Below are 16,528 nucleotides of genomic sequence, written 5' to 3' on the forward strand. Positions count from 1 at the left end.
TACATTTTTCTAAATTTTGAAAAGTACCCACTGAAGTAAGACTTGTCTGAACTATTGATCACCCTTTACAAATATTAGGTATACTTTTAATAAGCTCATACCAGTTTATTCAAGATCACATTTAGACCTAATCTACACAGTTGAAAGTATGCTCATAATAAAGTTTCTTTGAAGGCAATGAGAACTTTGCTTCACTGAGGACTGCAGAATAGGGCTCTGACTTTCACTTTTTAAAGATTAAGGGCAGTTTCATGTAGAGACTTGCCCAAATAAAGTAGCAAAAGTTTACCTTCACTGCTCAAGGTTCTTCTCTGTTAATTTAAATGGCAAGATTTAAAATTGAAAAATTGAAAAAAATGGCATTGACCTGGTATTTATTTAGTGTGGAAACCACTTTATGTGCTAACCATAGTACCTAGAGGACAGTTTATAGATTTCAGACAATCAGCCTTGACTTTCCTGTTGATCTTCAGAACCTTGAAAATACATTGACAGCAATGTGAAAACATAAAGAAGAATATTGACACGATCAAGGACAGAGAAATCCAGAGTGAACTGCAGAAGGAAAACAACCTTCTGAAGTATCATTGAAAGCAAGACGTTCCACATTCACTGGAAGTCTACTTACAAGACTTGATATTTACATAATTCCTGGGACAACAAAAGTAAGAGACTATAAATTAAACAATGCTGATGTTATCTCACTGAAATTTGATGCAGAGGAAACATAAGTTTCAAGTATCAAGATATTTTATTCTTTTGTCCCCTTTTTATAAAATCCAAGCTTTCAAACAAATGATAAAAAAACAACCTCTACTTTCAGTTCCACTCATGTACATTCAAAGCAACTCTATGGACTTTATTTACACTGAATCTACATCAATGCAACTGACAGTAGATTGAGTGACATTTCTATTAAAAAGATGGACAAACAAGAGACAAATTTGGCCCATAATGTTTGTGCAAATTAAGACTGTGCAGAGTGGAAAGAGGGCACAAGGGGTTTTCCCCATTTGCACAAGGGGAGTGCTGGTATTGTGCTTGGCAGTAGCCAGTGTCACAACTGGTGCTAGCATCTTCAGAGAAGGCAGGGAAAGGCAGAATGATGGTGGAGCTGTGGCCTTTTCCCACCCTTGCACCAGCCAAAATAGTGACTGGGTGCAGAGGCAAGTGTATGCTGCACTGAGCAAAACAGCTTACAGTGCAGATTTTACAACAACAGTAAACTAGCCATTTAAATAATCTGGCCAGACCCAAACTCTTATACATCTTTATGCACTAATGCAATTTATTTAGGCAATGTCATTTAAGATTACAGTATGAACTATAAGTGTATTTAGAAGAACAAATTATTTTAATAATAGTCTTGAATTTAAAAATAACTAGTGCTCAGGTAAAAATAATTGTGTTGACTTTATATGATCACTTTATATTTAAGTGATTAGTATACAAGTGCTTTGTATTTTCTCTTCAATGTTAGCGTTTTTAACGGCTAACTGTACATTGCTACACATTTAGTATATATGGAAACAGTGAACAGAATGATTAAACAACATTTTACAGTGTTAGCAGTCATACAAAAAAATGGGCCAAATTACAATCTCATTTCCAACAGCGCCAATCCAGAGACATTCCATTGAAACTAAGCCCTGGTCTACACTGCAGGGGGATCGATCTAAGTTACGCAACTTCAGCTACGTGAATAACGTAGTTGAAGTCAATGTACTTAGACCTGTTCACCGCAGTGTCTTCACTACGGTGAGTCGACTGCTGCCGCTCCCTCGTCAACTCCACCTGTGCCTCTCATGGTGGAGGAATACAGGAGTCGAAGGGAGAGCACCGGGGTCGATTTATTACATCTAGACTGGATGTGATAAATCGACCTCCACTGGATCGATTGCTGCCCGCCGACCCAGCAGGTAGTGTAGACATACCCTAAGGGAGTTACTCTGGACTGTACACTTGTGTGAGAGCAGAACTTGACTCAGTAGGTATTGAATCCTTATTATTAATCAGTATTTGATTCCAAAATACGAACACGTAAAACTGTATGTATCCAGGAGCAGATTAAGACATGATCAAACTGGGCCACATATTCTGAAGTACCAGCAATACCAGCCACTCCTGGATTCTGTTTGCTAGCAACCCTTTCCTCTCTGTCCTCTCCATCCTCTTCCTCGAAAAAAAATTCCTCTACAGGATACCCCACAGGTTTGCACCTCATTTTCCCCACAGGAACCACTCCTCCCACCAACCGTGAATTCAACTCTTCCCCATCTAGCACCGCTTCCTGCCACCAGAGAGCTGTTTCATGACCCTGATTTTGTGCCCCAGTAGCAGGCCATATTTCAATCAAACTGTAATCACAGACATTTGGAGTTCAGGTAAGTTTTAAATTTACACCCTCAAGCTGGAGAAAGGTGAAAAACCCCAGAGAGGCATGGAGTGCAGCGGAAAGACAAATGACTCCAGAAACAAGGAGAGGAGGCTGAGAGGGGAGAAGCCAAAGACCAGACAGGGAGGGAAGACTTGTATTTCAATATATAAAATGAAATAACAGACATAATGTTCAGAAATTATTCACTGTTTCCTTCTGGGGTTCTCGTGATATTAAAGGGTCATTAGCACCATTTTAAATACTAAAGACTTCTACATTTAGGAGACTCCTGGGCATTAGTACAATAAATAATGGGGATTTTGCTTTGAAAAGAAAGGCAGAAGGTCTTCATACACTAGTGCGTGACTCCAGTGTTACATCTAGGTAACTCCACAGATTTCAATGGAGTAACACTCCTATACAATTGGTGTCACACTGTGGTGATTCAGGCTCAAGTGTTTTATTTTTACCTTTTCTCTTTCTCTCCTTTGGGAGGCCCCACTTTCTGGCTGCAGCCTGATATTGAAGGGATTAGATTTCAGAGGATGACAGCTCTGAAGGCATTTAGCAGCAGCCTGAGATAATCTGTCACTTGCTTCCCCTTCACTAGCAGGGTGATCCAGACCCTGACAAAGCAAGGGAGCTACTTAGAGGAATTTGCTGGGGTACTACAGACACAACTGCTGGGAGATTGGGGAAGGAATTGATTGATAATAGATCCCTTCAAAAGGACTGACTCCAGCCCTACTCCCTTCTTCCTTACCTCTCTACAGCTGGCTTGTTTGGTTGTCCCTTGTCCTCCCTATCCCAATCACTATCCCACCTATCTCCCATACAGAAGTGCTCTTCTCCCCTACTCTTGCTATACTCTTGGCTTCCTGCTCAGCTGCTTTCTATTCCTGGCTACAATGCTCTTTTAGAAGTCTTTCCTCCAGTCTTTTCCTGTCTCCTCTCCACTCATTCAAATGGGGGGAGGTGGGGGAGAGGGAAGAGGGGGGTCACTAGCTATAGCAGAATATTCCCAACACTTCTCCTTCTCCTGCTTCCTTCAGTGGTTCCCTTGCCTTGCCAACATCTGGATCTCCCTCCTGGACTAGAGGGCAGCAGGCAGCACATTCCCTCCAGCTGCAGCTGATCACTTTTGGAGCTGTTAGCTCCCACTGTCTGCAAACAGGATCCAAGCCCTATATCACTGTGCTGGAGACAGAAAGTGATGCCACCTAGGGGAAAGAAAGTTGAAAATAAAATACTTAAATGTTTTATTCATTGAAGAAAAACAAACAAACAATCATATTTCTAGTGCCCAGGATCTTCCTGCATTTGAAAAGTATCCTTAGATAGCAGAGCTGCACTATGACAATTACTCATGTGGTGGCTATGACACCAGAATCCCCTGATGCAACCGCAGCCTTAAGATACAGTGCGTAGTTGGGGATACATTATTCTTTACATTATTAATGTATATAGCACTGTAGGTGGTCATGGTATTTTAACTTCATAAACATACAAATAGAAAAAGTTTCTTGCCTCAAATAATGTACAACGTAAAGGATACATTCTGCAATTCCCACCTAGGCAAAACTTAAACTGAAGCATATTTCAACAGGCGGTTTGTTTGAGTAAAAATTGCAGAATGGGATCTTAAGAAGGTCAAAAAGAAATAGTAAAAGAAACACAATATAACACCCAAAACACTTTATAACCGTGTAACTATAAATCTACTGAAATTATGTTAGTTGAGTGGGCAAGATAGAATGATTTATTATCATTCTAATTTAAAACTTTGTTAAACACAATCAACAAAAATAGGTAATAAAAGGAGCACTTCTAAAGCCTACTGAAAAGGAGCTTTCCAATACAGATGGATACTGTAAGACAAATGTTCTTGAAAGAATTTCAGGCAATTAAAATTTCATGGTAGAAAAGATATTCTGAGGCTGCATTCTCGGTGAATCAGGAACAGGCTCGCCTGTGAAGGCAGTAAAACGATACTCCTGCTGAAGTTCTTGTTTGACTTGTGCTAGCTCAGCCTGAAGCTTTTCAGCCTATGATAAAAAATGAAATAAAATCACCAGAAAAAGTTTTTAAAAAGTCTAATTTATCTGAATTATATTATATATTTAACCGAAGAAGGAACTGCATAGATTTTTCGGGCCAGGTCTTCAGCAGGGTATCTAAACATTTTCCATTTGTGTGCATGCAAAACTGCATACACACATCCATGCACCTACACTTCGCAGGTAGAACACCTGTGTATACACTTTAAAAATGGCTTGTGTGCCAGTGTTCAGAGTTTGCAACCACAAAAGTCAAACATGGATTTGCAGATGTGAATTCTAATATTTAAGTTTGTGCTTGCATTAGGCAAGTTCAAACGAGTGCATACAGGTTTTTGCACCTGCAAAGTGTGGGTGCAAGTATGTGCATAGGCAATTTTGCATGCACACAAATAGAGGCTATGGCTGAGAATCAGGCCTATGATGATATGCATGATTCCTGTTAACAATAAACGTTATTTCTAGGTATTTTAATCCTCACACTGATACATACATTTACTCCTTTGCCAGTATAAGAAAAAGCAGGATTCATATTCCTACATATATATTATTCTTTAAATTGTAGTAAATCCTGAATTTTGAAGGAAATTCATGGTAGATGTTATAAATCTTCATAAAGTTTTTCATTCTTTAAAGATAGTACTTCACTTTTTGATAACATTTTCTTCCCTTTTGCTGTTAAGCACATCTTGAATTTTGTAAAGTGTAATGAAATGGATGGTTTTAATATGCCAGTGTAATACATCTGTAGGTTTCACAAATTCTTAGGTCTGGTCTACATTGGGGGGTGGGAGGGAAGATGCGATAAATCAACCCCTGCTGGATCGATCGCTCCAGAGGTAAGTGTAGACATGCCCTTAGACTCTCATCTTGCAAAGAATTATGCACTCACTTAATCTACAAAGTTTATAGTGAAGTATATGTGCAAATCTTTGCAGGATTGGGACCTTGGCAGTCTATTCCAAAATAGTCTTTTAAAAAATCTTATAAAAACCTATAAAAAATTAAACTAAATATATATAGAAACTTGGAAAATGAACTATTTGATTTAAATCAGCATATAGCAATCCCTCACATAAATGAACAAACAGACAATCTGGATTCGCCTAGCCTGCAGTTGCAGAATCAGTCACTGGTTAAAGAATTGATTTGGAACTGCTGGATTTTACTGAATACAGAAAACAAATTAAAAAATACAATAGTCTAAATGAAAAATAGAGGCCTATTTTATCATGAAGCATCTCATTCTGATTTTGGCTAAAATGTGATATTACCTAACCAATCAGGCCACTTATTTAGATGTCTAAATATGGACTTCTAAGTCCATATTTTAACTGTAGGTTCCCATTTCTGAAAATTTTGGATTTCACCTTTATAGCTACATGACAATCGAGGTGCCACAAGTACTCCTTTTCTTTTTGCAAATACAGACTAACACGGCTGTTACTCTGAAACATGACAATCATAGAGCAACTTGCACAGCACATGGTAGCTCTTATAATATTAAAATATCTGCATCACTTGTAGTTGCATTCACCTTTTACCATCTATTATGTCTTTCTTGGACTCTTTCCTCTATCTTGTTCAAGATTTTAGCATCAATCTTAATGAAACTGCAATTTTCTATACACAATCATTGAATTATGCAATAATAATCTTAATTAAAGTGACCAAAGTCAAATGTGAAATTAGTATTTTTAATATAAAGCGTTTGGTGCCTGAGGATTTGATCAAATTAATGAAAAATCAAATTAAACCAATGACTGAATTAAGTCAAAATGAAGCTATGACACTTACAATTTCAAAGTCTTGTTTTGCTCTCTGCATTTCCTCTTGGGGTGTCCCTTTTGACTTTTTTCTTCTTTCTTTCATCATTTGTGTATGTTGTTTGATGCGTTGTTCCAATTCTTTTACTCTGAAGGGTCTGAATAAACAGGATAAAAATAGATTGGAAGTGCAAAGGTTCAATTAATATAAAAGAACCAGAAAACTTTTTAAACCTTTGCTGCATCTAAACATAATCCAGGGGAACAAAAACAAAAGTTCAGTTCTCTTTGCATTGGTTAATATGGAGTTGTGCGACTGCATTATGTTATACTCTTCAATTACGTAATCACATACTATTTTATTCCACAGGGCCCCAGCTCATTCAGCACACAGGATGGATGGTCTCTGAGGATGAATCAGGGTTATGTAGGCTGTTGTCTGCAAAAGCCCTGTCTCCTTTGTTGCAGAAGTTGGAAAGTGTGCAGTGAATGAGGCAAAGGACTGCAGGAATAGAAAGGGTGGTTTCATAGTTCAAGCAGTTGAATGCTGCTCTAGAGAAATGAATTTGCCTCTGCCATAGAGTTCCTATGTAATGCTGGTCAAGTCACTTAAACCAAAACTTTTTAAAGCTGGCCTATAACTTTGTGTTTGTCATTTTCTGGGCTTGAGGCCTTGGGGTCTGATTGGGTAAGCGCTGACAGCTGCAACTGAAATCATAAGGAGCTGTGCTTTGAACATGTAAAGTGCCATGAAATGCTAAGTACTCTGAAAATTCAGGCTGTAGGTGCCTCAGATTGGACTCTCAAAATTAGTGGGCATTTTGATTTTAATCTTTCTGTGGCTCAGTTTTCTATCTGTTAAATGGAACTAATAATAACACTTCACCACACAATGGTGTTGAGAAAACAAATTCATTACGGGTTTGTGAAGCACTGAAATACTATAGTGATGAGCACCGAATAGCAGCCCATGAGGAAATCAATAATTCTATCTTCAGAGCAGGGTTGAATAGTGTGCAGTAGATAAGACATGGGACCACGCTCTGAACAACGAGGATAAAACAAACTATTAATTAGCTGATCATTTAGTGAGCACTGTCCATTCTGTGCACCAACTGAGGGAGGGGTTACATGGGGTAAAAAAAATGTGTGATTATGTAGTTGAAGGCTGTCATAATGCATATGCATAAGAGGGACAATTAAAGTTGCGCAGGCAATATTAATTCTGCCATTTCCTAATTTTTGAGTGCTTGACTTTGCAATGCAGTTTTTGGTGTGTAACTATATATAATTAAAATTATTTTGAAGAACTTTTAAATAAAGATAAAAGAACTGAAGGCTTTAGAACTCTGAGGACCTTAATGCTATAGGAGCTTAGTTTCATAGCACACTTTTAAAATGACACTGGTTTCATTGTTTTATTGTTTCTTTGTTTTATTATACAGGAGCATTAGAATATATGTGTATGTGGCTCAACCCCCTCTTGGGAGTAAATTACCATTTCAGTTGATGCTGCTGCAAGAGAGGGCAGCATAAACTGCCTGAACACAAAGGCCTGAATGCCCAGGGTAGAGTGGTGAATAACAGGAGAAACTGTATCTTCTTGAAGGCTTCCAGTAGTGAGGGAGGGAATTGAGAAGAAACACCCAGGTTCCCAGACCAAAGTAATTCAGATAAGCATGCAAACTTTTATCCCAGTTTAACCTTTTGAGAGTTGGCTATCAATTAGTTGGGATCCTTTCAGCCCAGATGACAGACGACAAGGACCACTTTCATTCAATCCCTGCCCAGTTCTCTGACCCACATTCATTGCCTTAACATGTACAAAGATAGGTTCATAAAGCTTGGTCTACACTAGGAACTTATGTCGATATAACTATGTTGCTCAGGGGTGTGGATTTTCCATGACCTAGTTATACCAACCTAACCCCCTGAGTAGACAGTGCTATGTTAACAGGAGGCTTTCTCCAGTGATCCTCGCTACCGCATCTTGGGGAGGTGGAGTACCTGCGGTGACTGGAGAAGCTCTCCCGTTGGTATAGGTAGTGTCTTCACTAAGTGCTAGAGCAGCACAACTGCATCAGTGCACTTGTGCTGCTGCAGCCCTGTAAGTGTACACAAGCCCTTAGTACAATATCATTATTATTATGACCACATGCTATTGCAGATGCACCATACATGAAGGATTCTGAAATGGATGCAGCTCAGATGCAGATCCAGTCTTGAAGAGAGAATAACTGTTCTTTTCATGAACCAATTTTAGCCGTTAAGAACTAGATTTTATTTTTTACTAGCTCGAGTTAATTTTGTTCTATAAAGATGAAAGATGTTTCTGTTATGTGGAACAGCAAAGCAATCTATTTATATCTTCACACTCATAAAACAGAAGCATGCCCCCACAGTGTTTTCTAAGAACAAATATTAAGGTTTATGGTATTTGTTACTAACCTTGCAGCTTCAGCATTTCTTATAGAATTTACTTTCAACATTCTTCTCACATGTTCATTTTTTTCAGGCGTGCGTTTCTTTAGGTTTTCACATCCTTCTCTCGTGTTGTGATAATTGATGTTATCAGTAGCATATGGTGCACTTTTTGATATCTATAAAAAAGTGCAACATAATATGGGACGGGCACATTTCATGGAAAGGCAACATCAATTAAAAACTATTTCAGTACTGAGATTAAGTGTCTGTGGAAAGCTATTTTTTAAAAATCATGCCCAGTGATCACCACTGCAAAATGTTTTTAAAATGGGTAAACATTTTTTGTTGAGTGGCTGGTGGTTATTTGAGACACCAGAAATGCAACAAAGTCTTTCCTACAAACAATATGCTTGATAGGGAGGGTTTCTCTAACAATCTTTAGGATTGATTTGATATTGTGGAGACATTTTCCATATTTTTAACTCCTCTTTTAATTTATTATGAAAATTATTCCATTACTACAAGAGGAGGATTATCTACAGTGTTCAGTGCACCAAGAATCAAGACTGTGAGAAGAAAGGTTTGGTTTAAACAACATCTCTTACGGATTATTTTGTCTATGATAAGGAAATTAAATAATTGCAAGGGAGATTTTCAAAGACACAAAAGGCACCCAACTCCCATTGTAAAGCAATTTCATGATACAACCAAGTCCCATGCGTGCACTGAAAATCTTCCTCTACATGTAGAGTATACAGTATACATATATCCATAAAAGAAAGCTCTTTCAGTCTCTAAAAATATAGGGAAGTTACTTACCATGTATAGTAACTGGAGTTCTTTGAGATGTATTGTCCACATGCAAATTCCACTGCTAGTGCGCAGGTTCCTTATGTACTAGAGATCTGAGTTATTTTGGTTAGCAGCACCTATAGGGTGTGCATACACTCTTTATCCTCTCTGAAGGCGTTCAGTTCCTTCTCACTGTTATAATAGGACTCCAAGGAAGAGGGGATGGAAGGGCAGGTTGCGGAACGTGCATATGGAGAACATATCTCAAAGAACTACAGTTACTGCACACAGTAAGGCCATATTTACACTAGTACTTATGTCAGCAAAACTTTTGTCGCTCAGAGGTGTGAAAAAAAACACAATGACCAAACGCGTGATGGCAGCCATTTCCATTGATCTGGCAGCCATATCTGCTGTACCAGGGCTGCTTGGAGGCTCATTCTGGCTATGAGCTGGCCCTCATTAACTAGTGACACAAAGTCCTCATAAGTGTTGTGGGAAAAGTTGTCGACAAAGGGAAGCAGCCTCGTATGTATGCAAAAGTCATATCCAGCTAATATGGCCTGATAACTGGCTACACAGAATTGCAGGCTTGCTGAGGAGTAGGCTTTCCAGCCAAATAAATCTGGGCTCGTTGGCTCTTTTTCCTGTGGTGTGGATCTGAATTGTTTTGCCTTTTCATTTTCTGCTGTGACTACAAGGGAGGATGGGATAGGATGCGTGTAAAATAATTTTGCACCCATAGAAGGCACTTGATATTTCTTGTCTGGATATCTGTGGGATGTAGGTGGTGCCAAAGCAGGTGTCTGCCACAAAATTCTGGCTGGATGTATAATGTCCTCATTAACTTGGAGGGCCATCTTCCCTACTGCGGAGCCTTGAAATATGTCTGTCAGTTTATATGTCTGTTCTTCCACTGCCTCAACAGGGATTTGGAGGATCTTGGCCATCCTTTTAATGGGTCTTATAGTTGTTCATTTGTGGGGCCAGTACCTCCTCCTCTACTGTGGTTGTGTAGGTACTGGAAAAGGGTGGTGGGGCATCTCAATGTGTGGTGCTCTGGAGGCGGCAGCTTTCTGGTGGCATGGTTGCTCTCTGGGGCTGAAGTTGCTCTGAGCTGACCAGGGTCCCCAGCAAGGCCACATGGGCATTGGTGGGTAAGACCCTGGTGGAGCCTGGATTCTGTAGGTCCCAATATCTTTCCTGTGAGGTGTGTCTGGATCCTCTATAAGAAGGCGACAGTCTGGGTAAGTATGTTGTGGGGTGGAATTTCTCATCCCCCAGTTCTGAAGATGATTCTGAGGAGAATGCATAGCTCAGATCCATGATGGTGCTGTAGCCTTCAGAGTGTTAGGGACTAATGGTGCCACACTACTAGATAGAGTCGGGGCTGACTGTAGTGCAGAAGTCAACAACAAGGAATATTGTGATTCTTGGTGAATCTGCAGGTCCACTGATGCCAAGCATGGCAGTGTGGATGGCTGCATGGGAACCAGGTTTTGTCAAGGTGGTGTAGGAATCTCTGCAACAGTGACAGTGCACTGTCCTGACTGGCTTGGTTCCAGAAGAGTTGGTACGGGGCCATTGAGGTAGACTGTGTTGGGGTTAGTGCCATTCTTTTTCCTAAGGTTCCAGTTTCAAGTACCAAATGCTTTGATGCTGTATGGTTGGAACAGGCTCAAGGCTGAGCTTCAGTGGGAACCATTCTGAACAGCGAAATCTGCGTCCAGTGCTATAAGGAGGTTTTCCTATTAGAGGATGCTTTGGTAGGTGACCTGCCCCTCAGACTTCTAGCTCCCTGTGGTCTATCTGGGGATGATGCCATCATTGTACTTGCAATTTGAGTCAGAGCTCTCAAAGGCAAAGAGCCCACACTCTGATTCAAGAGGTCCCTGTGCATGGGGGTCTAGTGAGCCCAGTTCAGAAGCAGGGCTCATTGACTTGGTCATTAGGAAGACCTGAAGGAGGGCCGCTCTATCCTTTCTAGCTCAGTAGCTGAAGGACTTGCAGATCACACCTTTACTGGGAATGTGCGATTCTCCCAGACAATAGAAGCACTTTGAGTTTCTGTCCGCCTCTGGGATGCTCCCTTACACGAGAGGCAGTGTTTAAACCCAGACAAACCAGATGATGCTATACTGAATGGACAAGTTCTCACAACTGAAGATTTAGACAGGCAACTAAACGACTAAAAAGACTAACTATACTATAAAACTAACTGTAAAACTATTAGCTAAAGCCATAAGGAGAGGATAGGCTCCATCTCTAACCCATGAGGCAGGAAGAGGAACTGAATGGTAGTGGGCGTGCCTTGTCCTTATATGCCCTTGCAGAGGAGCAAGAAGACTGAAGAGCACATGCACACACTAGGAGTACTGCTGGCCAAAAAGACTCTGACTGCTAATGCACAAGATGACTGTGCACCATCAGTGGAATGTACATCTGGTCAATTACTCAAAGAAGAAAGTAAGATTATTTCTTCCTTAGATTTGACCTGTATTAAATATAAATATTAATTTCCCACTTAAAATTAATCCAGGCTACAGATAAACCTTGTAAAGCAAATTATGAACGGAACATTTTTTTAAACGTAATCTGTTCATAAAGAGAGAAACAAACTTTTAGGGTGAAATCCTGGCTCCACTTCAGTCAAAGGCAAAGCCCCCATTGCCTTCAGTCAGGCCAGGATTTCACCCCTTATTCTCTTAACATCACTGATGATATACAAACATTTTTCAAATATTGCTTCTTTTTGAAAAAATGTATGTGAATTTAAGATTTATGAAGGTGGTATCTTGTCTGAATAGGAGACTCATGTACTCTTTGGTTTCATAACAGGTACAAAACAAGCAGTGGTAGTACAAGCTGTCTCACACAAAGTCATATTCCTCAAATCATGATTTGGAGTGTCCATATTTTACTAAGGAAGCACCCCTTCTCCTCTATTTTAGACAAGTGATACTCAGACAGAGGCTCAAGAGCTGCAAGTGTCTCTTTAATGTGTCTCCCGCAGTTCTTTGCAGTACATGATATTAAAACACTGTGTGAATTAGTTATTAACCAATCAGGATACTTTTACTATGTTCCTAACCAACTGCAGTTGATAAGATAATACCTGGTCAGTCATTTGGCTGTGAGAATAATATATACACATATAAAGAGATATATGTATATAAAAATGGTAAATGAAACTATGAATTCACACTATTGTGGCTCTTTTGGATAATGTTGATTGCTAATTGGGCTCCTGAACCACTGAGGTCTGAGTATCACTGTTTTAGAGGTTCACGGTGAAATTCTGGTCCCACTAAAGTCAATAGCAACTTTTGCCATTGACTTCAATGGGGCCAAACTCCTCTTGACTTCAGCAGGACCCGGATTTCACCCCAAGGGCTAGATTCACAAAGGGGATTTACACACTTACCTGCCAACATTTAGACACCACTAGGATTCACAAAACCACAACTCAGCTGCCTCCTAACCATGTACTGTAGTGCCTAAATTCATAGGCACCTAAGTTTCTACCGGTAAAGTCCCCGGTGGGCATACATACAGCTGCTTAAATCCTGATTTTGCCAAGCTGCTCAGTGCCTAAGCCCCAATGGTATTCACAAAGTAGGTGCTTCCCCCACCCAGCTCACCTATAGCCCTCATCCATTAGCATGCCTACCCACACAAAAGACAGCAAAGTGGTGGTGCTGCCCCTTCCAATCCACCAGTCAGAGCATTTCTCCCCAGGATGTGGGAGACCCAAGTTCAAATCCCCACTTTGCCTGATTAAGAGTAGGGACTTGAACTTGAATCTCCCACTTCCACAGAAGTGCCCTAACCACTGGCTTGTCTACATTACTCTCAGGCTCGACGGGCAGCCATCGATCCAGCAGGGGTCGATTTATCGCATCTAGTCTAGACACAATAAATCAACAGTTGAGTGCTCTCCCGTCGACTCCGGTACTTCAACAGAGCGAGAGGCACAGGCGGAGTCGACGGGAGAGAGTCAGCCATTGACTCACCGCAGTGAAGACATCGCGGTGAGTAGATCTAAGTATGTCGACTTCAGCTATGTTATTCATGTAGTTGAAGTTGCGTAACTTAGATTGATCCCCCCCAGTGTATACCAGGCCTTTAGGAGCATATTGTAGGGTGGGTTTCAGAGTAGTAGCTGTGTTAGTCTGTACCCGCAAAAAGAACAGGAGTACTTGTGGCACCTTAGAGACTAACAATTTTATTAGAGCATAAGCTTTTGTGGGCTACAGCCCACTTCATCGGATGCACAGAATGGAACATATAGTAAGAAGATATATATACATACAGAGAAGGTAGAAGTTGCCATACAAACTGTAAGAGGCTAATTAAGATGCGCTATTATCAGCAGGAGAAAAAAACTTTTGTAGTGATAATCAAGATGGCCCATTTAGAGAGTTGACAAGAAGGTGTGAAGATACTTAACATAGGGAAATAGATTCAATATGTGTAATGATCCAGCCACTCCCAGTCTCTATTCAAACCCAAGTTAATGGTATCCAGTCTGCATATTATGGTATCTAGTCCATTTATTCTTTTGCATAGAGACTGTCCGGTTTGGCCAATGTACACGTACAGTCTCTATGCAAAACAATAAATGGACACAAATCTGACATCAGGAATCATAACATTCAAAAACCGGTAGGAGAACACTTCAACCTCTCTGGCCACTCAGTAAAAGATTTAAGGGTGGCAATTTTGCAACAGAAAAGCTTCAAAAACAGACTCCAATGAGAAACTGCTGAGCTTGAATTAATATGCAAACTAGATACCATTAACTTGGGTTTCTTATTGTAGGGTGGGTCTTTCTCAATCTCTCCTGCTGAAGCTCTTCTACTTTCTATAAAATACTTAAAATAGTCATTGGGACAGAGAGAAAGTAAGAATGGCTTCATAGCCCAGTGGTTAGATTTTTTTGAGAAGGGCACCTAAGTCACTTCAGCCCTAATGCTAGAACATGGTTCACATCTGTGAATCCCAAACAGAGATAGGTGCCTCCCTCTAGCCTGAAATTAGGGGCCCAGCTCCCTTTTGAAGGGTAGGGCTTAGGCCACACCCTCCTCCTTGGAATTTCCTACTGTGTATTGTAGGTGGCTCCTAACTCAGCATGCTGCCTTCTGTGATTCCCCTTTTTAGAGACCTAAGTCTCCCCATGCATTGTATAGGGAGCCTGGCACCTAACTCAGAGTTTTGAATTTCACTAGGTGACGGGACACCCAAAAGTTATGTGTTGCAACACTGAGTGTGTGGCAACAAGTAAGGCCCCCTTGTAAATCTAGCCCTAAATGCTTGTAACTAGTACACTGATCCTAATGATTTTTTGTATATGATGTTAGAGAGAGCAAGTCTGTTTAAAAAAAAAAAAAAAGGAAAAAATATGGTACCAATGCTGGGAAACTGTTAAGAATTTACATCTCCTATAACATTTAACCCAGATAGGTAGTAATGTTAGTACATGTTCCTCATGTAAAATCCTCTCCAGAGAAAAATACACACTACTTCTGGAATGTTTCAGAGTAACAGCCGTGTTAGTCTGTATTTGCAAAAAGAAAAGGAGTACTTGTGGCACCTTAGAGACTAACCAATCCGATTGCATCCGATGAAGTGAGCTGTAGCTCACGAAAGCTTATGCTCAAATAAATTGGTTAGTCTCTAATGTGCCACAAATACTCCTTTTCTTTTTACTTGTGGAATATTCAAGTTGCCCAAAGAGAGTGTTTGTTGGTTGCACAGAAAATGTAGAAGGCAAAAGTTCTGCCCGCTCAAAAAAAGTAAGAAAAAAAATTTGCCCCAAGGTGTTGTAGAGAGCAGAGCTCATATAAATGAGCTTCCAGCCTCCCTTGCACTGCAGCTCTTTGTCTTTGGTCCAGCCTTCTGTCTGCTGGGGCCACACAGCTTGTGGGACCTTCTGCAGCCAAATAACTGCAGTAAAAACATGACATGGGAGGTGACAGGGAGAGTACTTGGTTACTGTTATGTGGAAATCGAGAGAGTTGCATTGGAAATGCTGTCTCCCCCACTAAAATCTGGATATGCCTCTGATCATTGACTTCCTTCCTGATGTCTATGGGAGCACGCCAACCTCCACTCTCCCTGCCTCAACTGACTGTATTACTCATTGAGCTAGGAAAGAATTTGCCCCTGCATTAGGGTACCAGGGAATGCACGAAGCATGGTCAGTGAGTCTTCCAAAGTTATTTGTATTATCCCGACTGGAATATAGGAAAGGGCTGGTTTTGGTAGTTGCATAATGTAAAAACTGGCATTACAAAATCTTCCAAGGGAGAAGTAACCACTAGAGGGAGTACAGCTTCAGAGGCACACAGAAAGTTCTTGGGTCAGCATCTAGATGCTATTTTGGACTAGCTAGAGAGCCTTTACTCATATCTATGAATATCTGTATGACACAAAAAGAAAAGGAGTACTTGTGGCACCTTAGAGACTAACAAATTTATTTGAGCATAAGCTTTCGTGAGCTACAGCTGACTTCATTGGATGACACAGTGACTTAGAGAATAACCTTCAAATATGACATTAGCTTACACTTTTTAAAAAGTCCTTGCCCCTTATAAAGCAAACAGATAATATAAAATAAATCTCCATCAACTTGTAAGTAATTGCCTTAAAGAACAAAATCAGTGACATTCAGAGTGAAGGTCTGAGATAAAACCAGATTTATTGCAAATATATCTGCTGATGAAGGCCTCTCAGATCATCCAGGCAGTTTCTTTATTTTCATAAAAATGTGTTGTGTAATCAACTTGGTCTGAGCTCATTGCAACACAGGAATAGAAAATGGCTCCAATTTTAAAAGGTTCTTTTGCATTTTCCAAAGAAAACAGTTTCTCTATTTTAATAATAGGCATTCTGACAAGGACTAAGTGCTTTAATAACAGAAAAACAAAGTGGGAAATGTTAAACAATCTTTTTGTTGTAAAAGTGAAAGGCTGATAAACATTTTATACACATAATATAAACACATCTGTTTTTGTGTTATACATGTAGGTTTTGACTTGGCTAGATTACAAATATAAATTTAGAAAACTAGTAAGCCATCCTTTAATACTATATTTCCAGAAAAGGTCCAC

The 16,528-nt window shown here is 40.0% G+C and overlaps 1 protein-coding gene across 2 annotated transcripts in view; it reads right to left on the bottom strand.

Annotated features, from left to right (window-relative positions):
* Positions 1-747: 747 nt before the first annotated feature.
* The window catches only part of LRRC27 (leucine rich repeat containing 27), a 54,208-nt gene continuing 38,427 nt past the window's right edge, over positions 748-16,528 (bottom strand). For both annotated transcript variants that reach the window (XM_073353973.1, XM_073353974.1), the window contains exons 9-11: positions 8,649-8,800; positions 6,232-6,358; positions 748-4,422 (exon numbers count right to left, since the gene is read on the bottom strand). In XM_073353973.1, coding sequence (XP_073210074.1) covers positions 4,282-4,422; positions 6,232-6,358; positions 8,649-8,800 — 420 coding nt within the window. In that variant the 3' untranslated portion in view covers positions 748-4,281. The remainder of the gene's footprint in view (positions 4,423-6,231; positions 6,359-8,648; positions 8,801-16,528) is intronic.

The sequence above is a fragment of the Lepidochelys kempii genome, chromosome 7, assembly GCF_965140285.1.
Source record: "Lepidochelys kempii isolate rLepKem1 chromosome 7, rLepKem1.hap1, whole genome shotgun sequence".
NCBI lineage: Eukaryota > Metazoa > Chordata > Testudines > Cheloniidae > Lepidochelys > Lepidochelys kempii.